The sequence below is a fragment of the Lycium barbarum genome, chromosome 4, assembly GCF_019175385.1.
Source record: "Lycium barbarum isolate Lr01 chromosome 4, ASM1917538v2, whole genome shotgun sequence".
NCBI classification, from domain to species: domain Eukaryota; kingdom Viridiplantae; phylum Streptophyta; class Magnoliopsida; order Solanales; family Solanaceae; genus Lycium; species Lycium barbarum.
Genome location: NC_083340.1, coordinates 142,847,576 through 142,860,641, shown reverse-complemented (window position 1 = coordinate 142,860,641; position 13,066 = coordinate 142,847,576). Strand labels below are relative to the sequence as shown.

Here is a 13,066-nt window from a genome sequence, read left to right as displayed (position 1 = left end):
TAACTTTTACTTTTATGTTTCTTGTTTTACCTAACACTTAGACATTACTTTTATATTACTAAAAAGTATCACTAAAAACACTCTTCGATTTTCTAATATATTCTTCACTCACCAACCATAGTCCACAGATTTTAGAAAACATATTCAAGAAAATTATGTTTTTACCAAATACTTCCATCCATTCTATTATCTGTATATCCAGGCTAGAAATAGCTCACCAATAAAGAGAATTACAAAGTCCAACACTTGCTCACCATACGAGCAGGACTTAATTTTCAAAACCTTAGATTTTAGATAATTCAGTCAAGTTCATGTACCGACAAACAAAAATCAAATGAACTGACCACAACAAGAACCTGGTAACCTGCAAATACACTACTTATTTTATAATACTAGCAAAACTGAAAAAAAATCCATCAAACACTTTTGTCCAAATAAAAAACAAGTGACTGGGACGTTGGAAATAGCCAAAACCATCAAACACTTTAGTCCAAACTCCACCACCCGAAAATTGAAATGCCTATAAATATTCATTCTTACTTCACTCACAAACTCATCAATTCTTGCAAAGCATCATATATTTACTGTCCTATTTTTTTTGATACAAAACTAAAATGGCGGCCAAGAATGTGAGTTTGGCTTCAGTGGACCAAAAACTAGCCATGGCTAAGCGTTGTTCTCATGGTACTTTGTATTGCTTGTACCTCAATAAAAAAGAAAATTCCCACTAGGATTTTTTCCATTAACATGATTATCTGATGAATGTTTTTTAATTTGATTGTAAATGCAGAAGGAGTAGTTGCAGGAGCAAAAGCAGCTGTTGTTGCATCTGTTGCTACTGCCATTCCAACTGTAAGGCTACACTATCTAATATCTATTTCAGTATTTTTCAAGATTTAGGGTGTGTTTTATGCAATGCAGTATTAAAGATTGATAATTATGTCGTCTTAAATAAAGAAGTAAGTTGAAGTTAAAGAGTTATATAACCGTGAAAGAAATGATTTTCGCCCCAAAAGTAAGGTATCATTTTCCTTTTGTTTGGAAAATGTTTACCTCTCAAGGCCGGGGTAAGGTCTACCCTCCTCAGACCCCACTTGAGAAATTACATTGGGTATGTTGTTGTTGTTGTTGTTTGGAAAATGTTTACCAACTGCCAGAAAAGAACATTTTCCAGAAAAATATTTTTTCGTTGCATCGAACTCTCAATACACTCAATATATTCTTGTGTTCTAATGTTTCAAAATTTGATGAAATATGCAGTTTGCTTGTGGGAAGATGCTACCTTGGGCAAGAGCCAATCTAAATCCAACTGCTAAAGCTCTTATTGTCTCCACAGCTGCTGGGATGACATATTTTATTGTAGCAGACAAGACCATTCTGAAAACAGCAAGGCAAAACTCCTTCAAACAAGGCTAAGCCTCAACAATTAATGAATCACTAAACCCTTTTAGCACTAAGTATTAATATGATATATTAACATTACTGTAATCCCCTAGTTTAAGTACAATGGGATTGATAAGAGACCAGTTAAGTAGAAACCTCTATTGATCCCCTGGGGATAGATCACAAAAATAATAATAATGTAATTTTGTCTATGTATTACCAACAAGAACATCTATTGTGGTGAATACAATGAAGTTAGTTGGCTTTTCTCCAACAGTGCATTAGCTTTATGACCATTTCATGACTACAATATCTTTTTGAAAGATTACCAACCACTCTTGCAGTGTTTGAATCCATCAAGAAAGTTTACGAAGAAGTATATATGTACCAAAAATTTATGTCCATTTTAATGATCAACATAAAGGACAATCAGCAACTTCAAGTTATTTTCTCAGCTTATAGAAGTAGAACCTATATAAGCTGTTATCCTTTGCTTTCCAAAAATACTGATAGTACAATGAAAGGATAATGAAAGGATTATGACAATAAACTGAACCATCACTCGGTTGATCTTTATAGCGTCAACCAAAGACTGGAGCATCTTAACAACACTGGAGAGAAATCCCTAATAACTTCGTCACTCCAAATTTTTTGGCAAACTCCAAACATGACTTATAATTGATAATGTTTCAAATGAGAGACTTTTCTTTAGATATACTTATAGTACACTGAAACTATATAGTTCACCAATAGTCCATGCATGAGCAAGAACCATCCTTGAAATGGTGAAACCGATTCCTATCTCTTGCAATGATTTCCCTATTAAGTATCTTCGATATCAGCTTCATTGCTTCGTGACAATTGCCACACACTCTTAAGATTCTTAACAATCCTAAGAGTTGTTGTGCTGATCAATCCAAAGGCACTCACCGACTTCTCGCTATGTTGACTTAACTTTCCTTCCTTCAACTCCTAATCCATTTCATAATGTACCTCTGATGTATCTCGAAAATGGTTAGCCATTTCAAGTAGCCTATGAACTTCATCCAGCATTTTGTATATTTCATCGCTTTGTGGATGTTTTATATCACTAACAAGAAACTCTTGGACTACTCTATCAACCTCAATGGAGGTACAGCCAGGAACTTCCTTCATTCCCTGATCATTTAAAAAAGTTCTTATCAATGCTACTTTGTCCCATTTTCCAGCACCTGCATAGATGTTGGATAAGAGCACATAAGCACCAGGATTGTCAGGGTCCAATTCAAATAGGTTCTTGGCAGCATATTCACCCAACTCAACATTCTTGTGGATTCTACAAGACCCTAGCAAGGAACCTCATATTGCACTATCGGATTTCACGACCATGCTTTCTATCATAGCCATTGCTTCATCGAACTTCCCTGTTCGTCCTAGAAGATCAATCATACATCTTAATGCTGCAATTTTGGTTTATACTTGTAACTTTGGATCAAGGTATTAAAATATTCTCGACCAAGATCCACTAAACCAGCGTGATTACACGCAGTTAAAACACTAACGAACATTATGTCATCTGGCTTCATTCCTTCCCCTGTCATTTTCTTGAAAAGCCCCAGAGCTTCATAAGCACCTCCATGCACTGCTAGCCCTGAGATCATCACATTATAAGAAGCTAAAGTTTTAGTTTTCATTCCTTGAAAGACTTGTTTTGCTGCTGCAATGGCTCCACATTTTGCATACATATTTATCAGACTAGTCCACAGAGAAGTGTAAGTGTTGATAATGCTTGTCAATAGGCATGTATCCACAAGCCACGATCTAGAGCACCTAAATGAGCACAAGCTGGAAAAATGCTCAACAAAGTAACATCATTAGGATCCATATTTTCCTGCTGCATTCGATGAAAAACAATCAACGGTTCTTTATAATTGCTCGTATGTGTATAACCCCCAATCATAACAATCCATGACACGAGATCTTTCTCCTCTAAATCCTCAAATAACATCCTTGCCGTCTTAAGATCTCCACATTTCGCGAACATATCAATAAGTTCATTAACAAGACGAACATTCGAACCAAGACCATGATCATCAATCCACGACCGAACCCAATTCCCCAATTTAAGTTCACCTGCACGAGCACAAGCAGAGAGAACACTCAACAACGTGCTCACCGAAGGTGTTACATCCACAATTCTCATCTCCTCAAACAACGCTAACGCCTCCTCGAACCAACCCATCTGAGCATACCCTGAAATCATCGCATTCCACGAAACAACATCTCTCACAGGCATTTCATCAAACAGTTGACGAGCATCATCGATACAGCCCTTCAACGCATTCCCATTAATCAACACCGTCAAAGACACAGCATCTCTGTGAGAACTTTTATCAAACACTAACATAGCATCATCCATTTCACCAGTTTGAGCATACATATTAATAAGTGAAGCATGTACATAAACATCATTCATCAAACCAACCTTAAAAGCATGTCCATGAATCATTTTCCCCATTTGGGTATCCATTATTTTCACATAATGCGATTAGGGTTTCAGTAGTATTAAAGATTGATAAAGCATATGAGAAGTCTACGTTGCTCGGACTCTTAAAAAAATGTCAACGAGTGTGTGCCAGATTCTCCAAAAGTAGAGTATTTTTGAAAAATCCGACACGGTGCGGCATTGAAAGTGAAGATTTCGCGCAACTTAGTCACCATATGAATTAGTTGCACAAAATTGAACTAGTTTGCTTAGGGAAATTAGGTATTGTGTAAACCAAATTTGATGAAGTGTGAATGCACTTGTTTGAGGTCTTTCATGTTTTTGCATTTGGATAAGAGGGAAAAAGAAGGGTGTGTTTGGATGAGTTTGTAAGGGGGATTTGAGTTTGGGAAAAAGTGGGGTATAGTGATAGGTGTAGTTGAGGGGTTGGACAAAGAGAGTGTCATTGTCTTGTGTTGCAATTTTGATACTACAAGCTAAATTGATATCATTTGGAGAAGGCCGAAGGATCAAATTTACCTTTCAGTATAGTTTATAGTTTAAATTTATCGTCCGTTAAAGTTTGAGATCAAATTTGTCTTTCCCGTTAGTATACTTGATATATTTGCCCAAGGATGGAAGTCCACATCAAAAAAATAGCCACGTTGGGTTCACATCAGATCCACGTAGGCAACTCATACCCAATCCAATAAACCCATAACCCGACATGTATCCCATCCCATAAATATTCTTTCAACCTTAGTTTTTTTTTTTTTTTTCCCCCAGAAAGAGAGGGAAATCACGTTGGTTATGTTTAGTGTCTTTGTTTTCGTGCATAGCCCTCTCATTTATGCTTCTTGTTTATAGCACAATATGAAGTTGAGGTATATGCAGTCAAAGATAAAGTTAGTCAACTTGCTAGAACTGAACCAAAGTTGGTGGCTTTGTAATGCCTTCATTCCTAGTCTCCACTTGCAGCTCTTGACCAAAAAAATTAACATAGTGAGGAGAAGAATTCTTGGAATAATTGATTTCCATTGAAGAACACTAATTGAGGACTTGAAGTTGAAATATAACCATGTCAATTTTGGATTTCGCTGCTACTAATTTATAGTTCAGTAAAGAAGTAGGGTTGAAAGAATATTTATGGGATGGGGATACGTGTCGAGTTATGGGTTTATTGAGTTGAGTATGAGTTGTCTACATGGATCTGATGTGGATCCAAGCTATTTTTTTGGTGTGATGTGGACTTTCATCTATTAAAGGGCAAATGTATCAAATATCCTAACGGAGAGGGCAAATTTAATTCCAAACTTTAATGAAGGGCAAATTTAAATTATAAAACATACTTGGAGTGTAAATTTGACCATTTGCCCTTTGGAGAAGGGGATTAAAATTTGGCCCCCAAAAAAACTTACCCGCACTTGGTGCAAATACAGGCAGAGACAGATTCAGTTTTTACAATTTATGGGTTCAGCTTTTAAGGTTTATCGAAATTATGGGTTCATATGTACTGTTTATTGCAATTTTGGTGAAATTTTACTCATAAAATTATGTTCCGCGTCGAAAGTACCCATTCAGATGAACCTGGTACTCCATAGCTGCATCCGCCCTTGCATAATATTTACCCCATTCATTGTCTTGTCCCACTTAGGGGAGGCGGACCAAGAGCAAAGAACCCTCCGTGTTACAGCTTAGGCAGGCGGATGAGGAGAAATATCTTAAAAAGTCAACAATCTTTTTTGGCGAGTGAAGTCCTAGAAGAAAAAAGATGTGAAGGTATCTTAATGCTCAATCAGTTAAGGACAACAAAAAACAATAGAATATGAGGGAGTAACAGATAAATTGGAAGAAAAAGCATCGACGGTGTGGATGACATAAGTTCTCAAATGTGGTTAATGGTTGTTAGTATTTATTTATTTTTCACAAAAAAGAACAACTGCATAAAGGGTTCTTTTTTCTCACTCTTTTGCTTTAAGAAAAAAAAGAATGAATTTTCCTTGGAGGTGTGAGACTTGAGGGATAAGGGATAATTAATCTCGGGATTAAATTTAAGATGCGTTTATTCTATGTTTGGTTGGAATAAAATCATGGTATAATTAATCTGGGGATTAGTTATTCCGAGATTGTAGTGTTATTTTATCCCTGTGAGAGGGTGGAATGACTAATCCTAAAATAATTTAACTCATGATTTTATCCTGGGATAACTTGTTTCCAACCAAACGACCCTTAGGGTTTGGTAGAGGTCTAACAACTTGTGTTTAATTCACCGTCCTAAAAATGGATGTTTTCTTATGTATGCAACCTATGCATGAACATTATGGGAGTTTGTTCAGTAGGCTCAGAAAGAATATAGATGCAGGTGTCTTTAAGAATATATTCTGGTTTTGCCAAGCTGCAGCCTTTTGCAATTGGCTCAAAAGTAGTCCTGCTACACAGATGTTGGTCTGTTACAAAGTATTTGACTAAACATTTGTTATATTTGTTCCAGGTTCTGTATGGTAAGTGGAGATATAACTACCATTGGAACTATACATCCAACAGGGTAATGCAATCTTTTGCTTGTGGGACAATTGGTATGGCTTATGCTACAAAATAAAGTACTAGTCACTATTAACAGGTTTGACTGGATGACAAGCTTTATCATATTCGTCACAGAGGTGCAATTTGTAAGTTGAAGAATGATGAAAACCAAGAAACTAAATGTATTATAGATTCCTTTGTTTATGTATTCTAGAGATCCTTGGTTATCATTCTGACTATGTTGCTCAAAATCTTCAAAATGTTGTTAGGTGAGTGTCAGATCCTCCTAAAGCAGTGCATTTTTGGAGGATCCCACACTGGTGCGGTAACATATTTGGATAGGGCGAAGAACAACCTGAAGTTTTCAGGTCCTAATCTTAGAGGGAAAAAACCATAAATGCTTTTGCAAAAGGATTACTCTTGCATGCTAAGAACCTTGAACAAAAATTGTTGTTCTCTTTCGTATCATGGCAGAAACATAAGACGAACAATATAGATGTTCAAAGGCGGATTCATAATTTAAACTTGATGTTTTCAACTTTTAAGGTTTTTAGCACCGAACTCATTATACTTTTGAAATTGTGCGTTTAGATTTAACATTTGTTGAAAATGTAGTGATCTTCAAGCTCCCTGTCGAAAATAGAGGGTTCAGATGAATCCATTGCCCTAAGGCTGCATCCGCCTCTCACTACAACACAAGGCATATATTGCTACAAAATGCATCGTAGCTAAACATAAAATTTTCCGTGGCTAAACACTTTAGCCACAATTTTTTATTTCAAATCATTTTTATAACTTGAAGCAATATATTTATTTAGCTACAATATTTTATTTCAAATCATTTTTGTGGCTAAAAGGCTGTTATTGCTACGATGACCTTTATGTCGTGGCAAAAACTTATGATCAGCTACAAAATTTTATTGTAGCAATAAAGTTGTAGCTATTTAAGTATTTATTGCCACGATTATTAGCAATTATAGCAAAAATATGGAATTAGCTTTGTCAATTTAATTTTCGTGGCTAAGAAATTTTACAATTTTGTAAATAGACATAAAATTTGAATTTTTGTGGTTATTACTAGGTAATAGCTACGGCTTTTAAATTCATAGCTTATATTCCGTAGCTATAGATGCCTTATGTTGTAGTGTCTATAGAAGATAGAAGGGCATTTAAAGAGATCTGTCGGTTGGCTTTTGAGATAAATGAGGCAATAATTAGTAGTTGAGATTAGATTGAGGAATGTTCAGAAGAATAACTAGATGAGACTTGCTTGCCACCTATAACCAAAGATTGTTGAGCATCTGCAAGAAGTCAAAAGACAAAAAGCCCCTGGCAGTGACCCAGAGGCGGATGGAGTATATAGTCAATGTGTTCAACTGAATCCAAGTTTTTTCAACACAGAGCATATTAAATTTCAATAAATATTAAATTGCTCAGTGTTAAGCATTAAGGTTAAAACCGTCAAATTTAAATTCTGAATCTGCCTCTGCCTAGTACCCTGATTTCTTGCAGCTATGGCTACTTGATGCTGCATTGCTTGAGAGTTGATCAGTGAGTTACTTTTTTGAAATGGTGTTTTGGTCGAGCGACTCGATTATTGGATACAATGACCAAAATATCCAACTGAACTCATTCCTATATGGTTATTTTGATGTTGAAGACCAACAAGAAAACAAGTCATAGTGGACACTGGACACTACCAAAGGGCTAACCAAAATGATTTTTCTGGCTTTCTGTGATTCTTTTTTTTTAACCACCACTAGTGAATTTATTTAGAACCAATATCAATCAATCTTTAGGTCCTTTATTCTGATGAGATTTAGGAGTGTCAAGTCCTTTTTCAAAGATAAAATCTTGCTAAAAGTAGTGGAGAACCCCAGCTAAAACCATTCTATTGCTTTCTTATGGCGATAATGAACACATCCAGAGGGGGCCAGGGCATCTACAATCATTCTTCTTGAATTTTATCGTCACTATCATCGATATCATTTATTACTGGACGAGTTATTTCCTTTTCTCTTCTTTCGGTTTTCAAATAACTCACTTGTATAGATAAGAAGAATATATCTTAATTAAGCACTATTAGCAAAAGTAGCACTAGCTAAAAACTTACCTTCTGACAGCACAATAGGAATATGCGAAATTTAAAAGCAACGGCTATATTTATAATTGCCGTTAGGATATAGATTCTGGCAAGTATTATTGAGGAGGATTGGGCCCCTTTGCAGAATGATCACATATAAAGAATAAAGTATGGAGCTTTGTCTGAGGTTTCCTTATCCAGAATATTCACACTGTCTGGTTAAAAATGGTGATTAGGATTCCTCCTTATCAAACCCTATGTCAACACGCGAGCTTTTCCGCTTAGGTGGAATCAGCTGCTGTAGCCATGTCAGCATTTGTGGCCCCGATAATTGGTCAAACGATTTTAACTCATGGTCAATATCACATTACTCTTGATTTTCTCCAATATGAACACCATATTTTGTTTTTGTATAAGAGACTTGTTTTTTTGTTTTTGTTACTATTTGTGTTTATTGCTTGAATATTATTACCAATTGACAACAGATTGGAACAATCGCCAAGTTAGAACCTTAGCTAAATTTGTTATAACATGAATGCATAATCAACTGTCCCTTTAGTAAGGGAGTATCACTAAAAGAAAATTGCAATTTGGTATTACTATTCTCAGAGATACAGCAGTAAACATTCTCTAAACACACAGTAGAATTTCTTTTTGTAGTATAACCTAATACTTCTGTTCCTTTTCTGAAAAGCTAGATATCAGTGATCACTATATTGACTCTGGTCAAAGATGGTTAACTTTTTCACTTTTGTCATCTTCAATTTTACAGGGCATCAAATTCATATAATTCAAGTCTTTTACAATGCATCACTTTCAGAATCTTAAGAGAATGTCGATGATTTCGTTACTGATGAAAAACAAAGATAAACGCCATGTGATGATCATTAAATAATTTATCTCAGGTACCTGTCATGAAAGAGGTATTTCTCTTCAAGTTGATACATTCAACGCGGTCAGGAATAATATAACTCCCACATTTTGTTCTGAATTCATGTATCATCTGTCTGTATCGATAAATACTTTTTATATTCTTGGCAATCTACTTGGTGAAACTAAGGACTAATATAATAATATCTAGAGCGATGGTGTTTTCCAAAGGAAAATTAATCAGCATATTATGTTATCCAAATTGAGAAAAGGGCCTAAATGTAATTAAGAGCTGTAAAACTTGTTTTGTCAAAATAGACAAGTAAACATAGACATGACAGAACAGGAGATAAAAAGAAGTCCACTTTAGTTCACTTTTGAATTATTATTAAGAATATAACACAAAAGAAGAATAGAACTTACCTTATGCATTATGAGGGAATTGATTCCTCGGTGGTAAACTTGTTACAGTTTTTGCCCTTTTGGAACCTAGACCATTTTCCACCTGAACGACATTAGCCTTCGTGTCAAACAGTTGCTTGCATCGGCAATGTGGATTACACACGTTCATCTAATGAGTAAGCGTGTGAATCCATATCATCTCGAGGGGTCATCGATCTTAGCAAGGGCACACGGTGAAATTACCCCACCTTTCATATAGCATCTTCCCCTCATAACACCTACTAGAAATGGATACAGAACAAAGAATATATTTTGAGAGGCACTTCTCAGTAGAATAATGGACCTGGAACAGGTAAGGAGGGGCATTATTGAGTTTTTGCAAGAAATAGTGCTTCACATGCATGAATTTGACAGCTGATAACTTTTGAGAGCCATACCTCTACAATCAAGAAGGAAAGAAATAGGAGGTTTATCCAATTCTTTTTTAAGAAATTTGCGATATCTTGTGGATCCCATTTAAGGAAACCGTCTAAAGCTCATAACAGATCAAAAAGAAAACTTTTGGGCCCCAATAGTGAGGTCTTCCAACTATATAAACCTCCTCAAACCATTCATCAAAATTACCACCTCCAGCAAACCATTTCTTGAGCTTCAAGTTTACTTGTAGCTGAGAAGCTCATTTCTTCAAATACTTCATTTTTTAGGTAAGGTATTGATAATTGTTTATCCTTGAGTAGTTCGTTTCATTATCTCTTATTGGACGTAAATTCCTCTTCTTACAGCTTCTACACACAAAAAACAAAGCACTGTCTTTAATGCAAAGTTCTTCAAAAAAATTAGGCCTTCAATACAAGATTTATGTGCCCAGAAATTTCTTTCTAAAATGAAATGCCTGTTCATGGGAAAGCAATGCAGTTCTTGCATATAGACAGTATATCTTGTTAACTTATCATTTTAAAGAATGAGGACTCAAAGATGTATAACTAGGGGTGGCAAAATGGTTTAAAAAAACAAGTAACGATCCGATCCAATCCAATCCATTAGACATGAGTTGGATAACTGACTTTTTAAAATTGGATCAACCTGTTGCACTAAAAATATATATATATTATCCACTAAAAATATGGATATCCAGATGGATAATATGTATATCCATATTATCAATACCCATTTGTCTGCTTGTTATTTTCCATGTGTTCTTGCTTTCGTTTAAGCTTATTTTGGATTTTAGCTAGTGTACTCACTTGACTATTCCTGAAACCATGGATAATATGGACATCCATATTCTCCGTCGGTAACCCATTTTTTATCCTTGTTAAAGATGGGCGGGTCTGATATTTATCCGTTTCTATTTAACCCGTTTTTTACCCTTCCATAACCGATCTGACCCACCCGTTTGCCACTCCTATGTATAACCAATAAGATCTAATGATTGTTGCACATGCCTCTTACCACAGCATATTTTGCTTCCCTATGCAAATTTGTTCACATAGTTTTTCATGATCACTTTCAGATTTCTCAGACAGAAAATGAGCAGGGAAGGAGATTGGATGTGTGCTGCATGCCAGCACTTAAACTTCAAGAAACGAGACGCATGCCAACGATGCAGCTGCCCTAAATATGCAACACCGGCTGATGTTGCCATGTACGGACTAAACAAAACAGAAGTCATGGCCGGAGACTGGTATTGCAGTGCCATGAACTGTGGTTCTCACAACTATGCAAGCAGAACAAGCTGCCATCGATGTGGTGCCTCAAAAAGTGATTATTATGGTATTGGGGCAGGTTATGGATATGATGCAAGTGCTCTTCCTGGTTGGAAGAGTGGTGATTGGATTTGCAACAGGTTATTCTGCTTATATGAATCCTCATTGTCCATATCGCTCCATTTGAGCTCACCCCATTCCAATATTATATAAAGAAACTGAAAATAAAAATAAAAAGTACTAGAAGTCCTCTATATTTAGTTGACATAACTTCCTTCTTGATCGACAGAATAGGATGTGGTATGCACAACTATGCCAGTAGACCAGAATGCTATAAATGCAAGACACCTAGGGATTTTGGTGAGCCCTCTTCTATGTGATTTTGGTACTGCATAGTCGACATTTTACTTTCGGACACCATTTTTCATTTACTAACATGTTGTTCATTTCTCTGTTTTTCAGGAAGAGAAAGTGAGTTGTATTGAGGGATGCAGCGACACTAAGTTTTTATTTAAGATTTAACCTTCAAAGGCCCTTCTGTTCTCACATGCTTTTAGTTTTTCTTTTCTTCTTTCTTTAGATTAGTTTCTCAAAGAAGGGTTTAATTTCGAACTGCATTGTAACTGTGCAAGTGTTCTAATGAATGAAATCCCTTGACATTTTGCATTCTTTCTGTCTTTCGAATTTCAACAACTGCTTTTGTCAGGCTGGTCCAATGAATAATATTATGTAATCTTAACTTTCAATCAATGCTGTTTAGGCCTACAGAAAAATGCAAAGGTTAATGTATCACTTAGGACCACTATTTAGGCCTATGTACTTAACCACAGCAAGAAAACAAGGAAAAATTATAGAAGGATCAGATATTAGATTCATAGAATCTTTACGAGTGGTTTCATTCTAAAGGAACCCAATTAGTTCCTTTAAGCATCAAGTCTCAATAATTACACAGATAAGAACCTGATACTTTACTTTATAAGTGACAAAATGAAGTGACTCAATTCCACCTTTTCTTCAAGTCTCTCATTTACATGTCCATGCCAATCAGTAACACTTTCAAGTTAGTCATTTCATAATTAGTGAGCTAAGTGAATATAATTTCAATGCAACTAATTAAGGGAAACCCCATTTTAGGATTCTTAAGTTCAGTGCAACTTAAGAGACAAGAATTTCTAAATCACACTTATAAGGCAGCCAAAAGTGAAGAGCAGTTGTGGTCAAAGTTTGGCATTTGGCAGATAAGTTAGCAGTAAGTTTGGCTGCATCAAAATGAAAATAAAAGAGCTTATATACATTCTTTTAGGGTGAGATAAATAGTTGGAGTATCGTGAGTATCGTATCCGTATATTTGGAGCTCAATAATGAATTGTATTCTAATGCAAGACTCATTCAGACAAGGAAAAACTTCAAAGATTGCTCATATTTGAGTTATTGAGTAGACTTAAAAGGAATATGGAATAGATTCTTGTTACACTTGAATTTCCAAAACCACTATCTATCTTAGGGATTGGGAGGGGAGTGAAAGGGATAGTGGCTAATTCAACCATGAAACAAGGAATTGCAATAAGCTATGTGTTGAAGACATAATTAATTGAGTAAATAAAAGTGAGCTCTCTCTAACAATTTGAGCTTTTA

At 35.6% G+C, this 13,066-nt stretch overlaps 2 protein-coding genes and 1 pseudogene across 3 annotated transcripts; 2 read left to right on the top strand and 1 right to left on the bottom strand.

Moving 5' to 3' along the window:
* Window positions 1–530: 530 nt before the first annotated feature.
* LOC132636747 (early nodulin-93-like) lies at window positions 531–1,657 on the top strand. The gene is made up of 3 exons (XM_060353761.1): window positions 531–684; window positions 791–852; window positions 1,261–1,657. Exons 1-3 carry the CDS (start codon window positions 615–617, stop codon window positions 1,414–1,416), a joined length of 288 nt encoding a protein of 95 aa, XP_060209744.1. The 5' UTR covers window positions 531–614; the 3' UTR covers window positions 1,417–1,657.
* A 77-nt stretch (window positions 1,658–1,734) lies between these two features.
* LOC132636746 (pentatricopeptide repeat-containing protein At1g08070, chloroplastic-like) lies at window positions 1,735–4,793 on the bottom strand (annotated as a pseudogene).
* A 5,481-nt stretch (window positions 4,794–10,274) lies between these two features.
* On the top strand, window positions 10,275–12,099 carry LOC132638760 (RNA-binding protein involved in heterochromatin assembly dri1-like). 2 transcript variants are annotated; one of them, XM_060355536.1, is made up of 4 exons: window positions 10,275–10,429; window positions 11,239–11,571; window positions 11,721–11,791; window positions 11,894–12,099. In XM_060355536.1, exons 2-4 carry the CDS (start codon window positions 11,255–11,257, stop codon window positions 11,914–11,916), a joined length of 411 nt encoding a protein of 136 aa, XP_060211519.1. In that variant the 5' UTR covers window positions 10,275–10,429; window positions 11,239–11,254; the 3' UTR covers window positions 11,917–12,099. The 2 variants fall into 2 exon arrangements, with proteins under 2 accessions (XP_060211519.1, XP_060211520.1); XM_060355537.1 differs by having other exon boundaries at window positions 10,347–10,434.
* Window positions 12,100–13,066: the final 967 nt, after the last annotated feature.

Excerpts from the sequence above, each read along its gene's own strand:
- LOC132636747 (XM_060353761.1), top strand. The coding sequence starts at position 615 with ATGGCGGCCAAGAATGTGAGTTTGGCTTCAGTGGACCAAAAACTAGCC. Across the intron at positions 685-790 it reads GGCTAAGCGTTGTTCTCATG|AAGGAGTAGTTGCAGGAGCA; the intron begins GTACTTTGTATT and ends TTGTAAATGCAG. Across the intron at positions 853-1,260 it reads TTGCTACTGCCATTCCAACT|TTTGCTTGTGGGAAGATGCT; the intron begins GTAAGGCTACAC and ends TGAAATATGCAG.
- LOC132638760 (XM_060355536.1), top strand. The coding sequence starts at position 11,255 with ATGAGCAGGGAAGGAGATTGGATGTGTGCTGCATGCCAGCACTTAAAC. Across the intron at positions 11,572-11,720 it reads GGTGATTGGATTTGCAACAG|AATAGGATGTGGTATGCACA; the intron begins GTTATTCTGCTT and ends CTTGATCGACAG. Across the intron at positions 11,792-11,893 it reads CAAGACACCTAGGGATTTTG|GAAGAGAAAGTGAGTTGTAT; the intron begins GTGAGCCCTCTT and ends TCTGTTTTTCAG.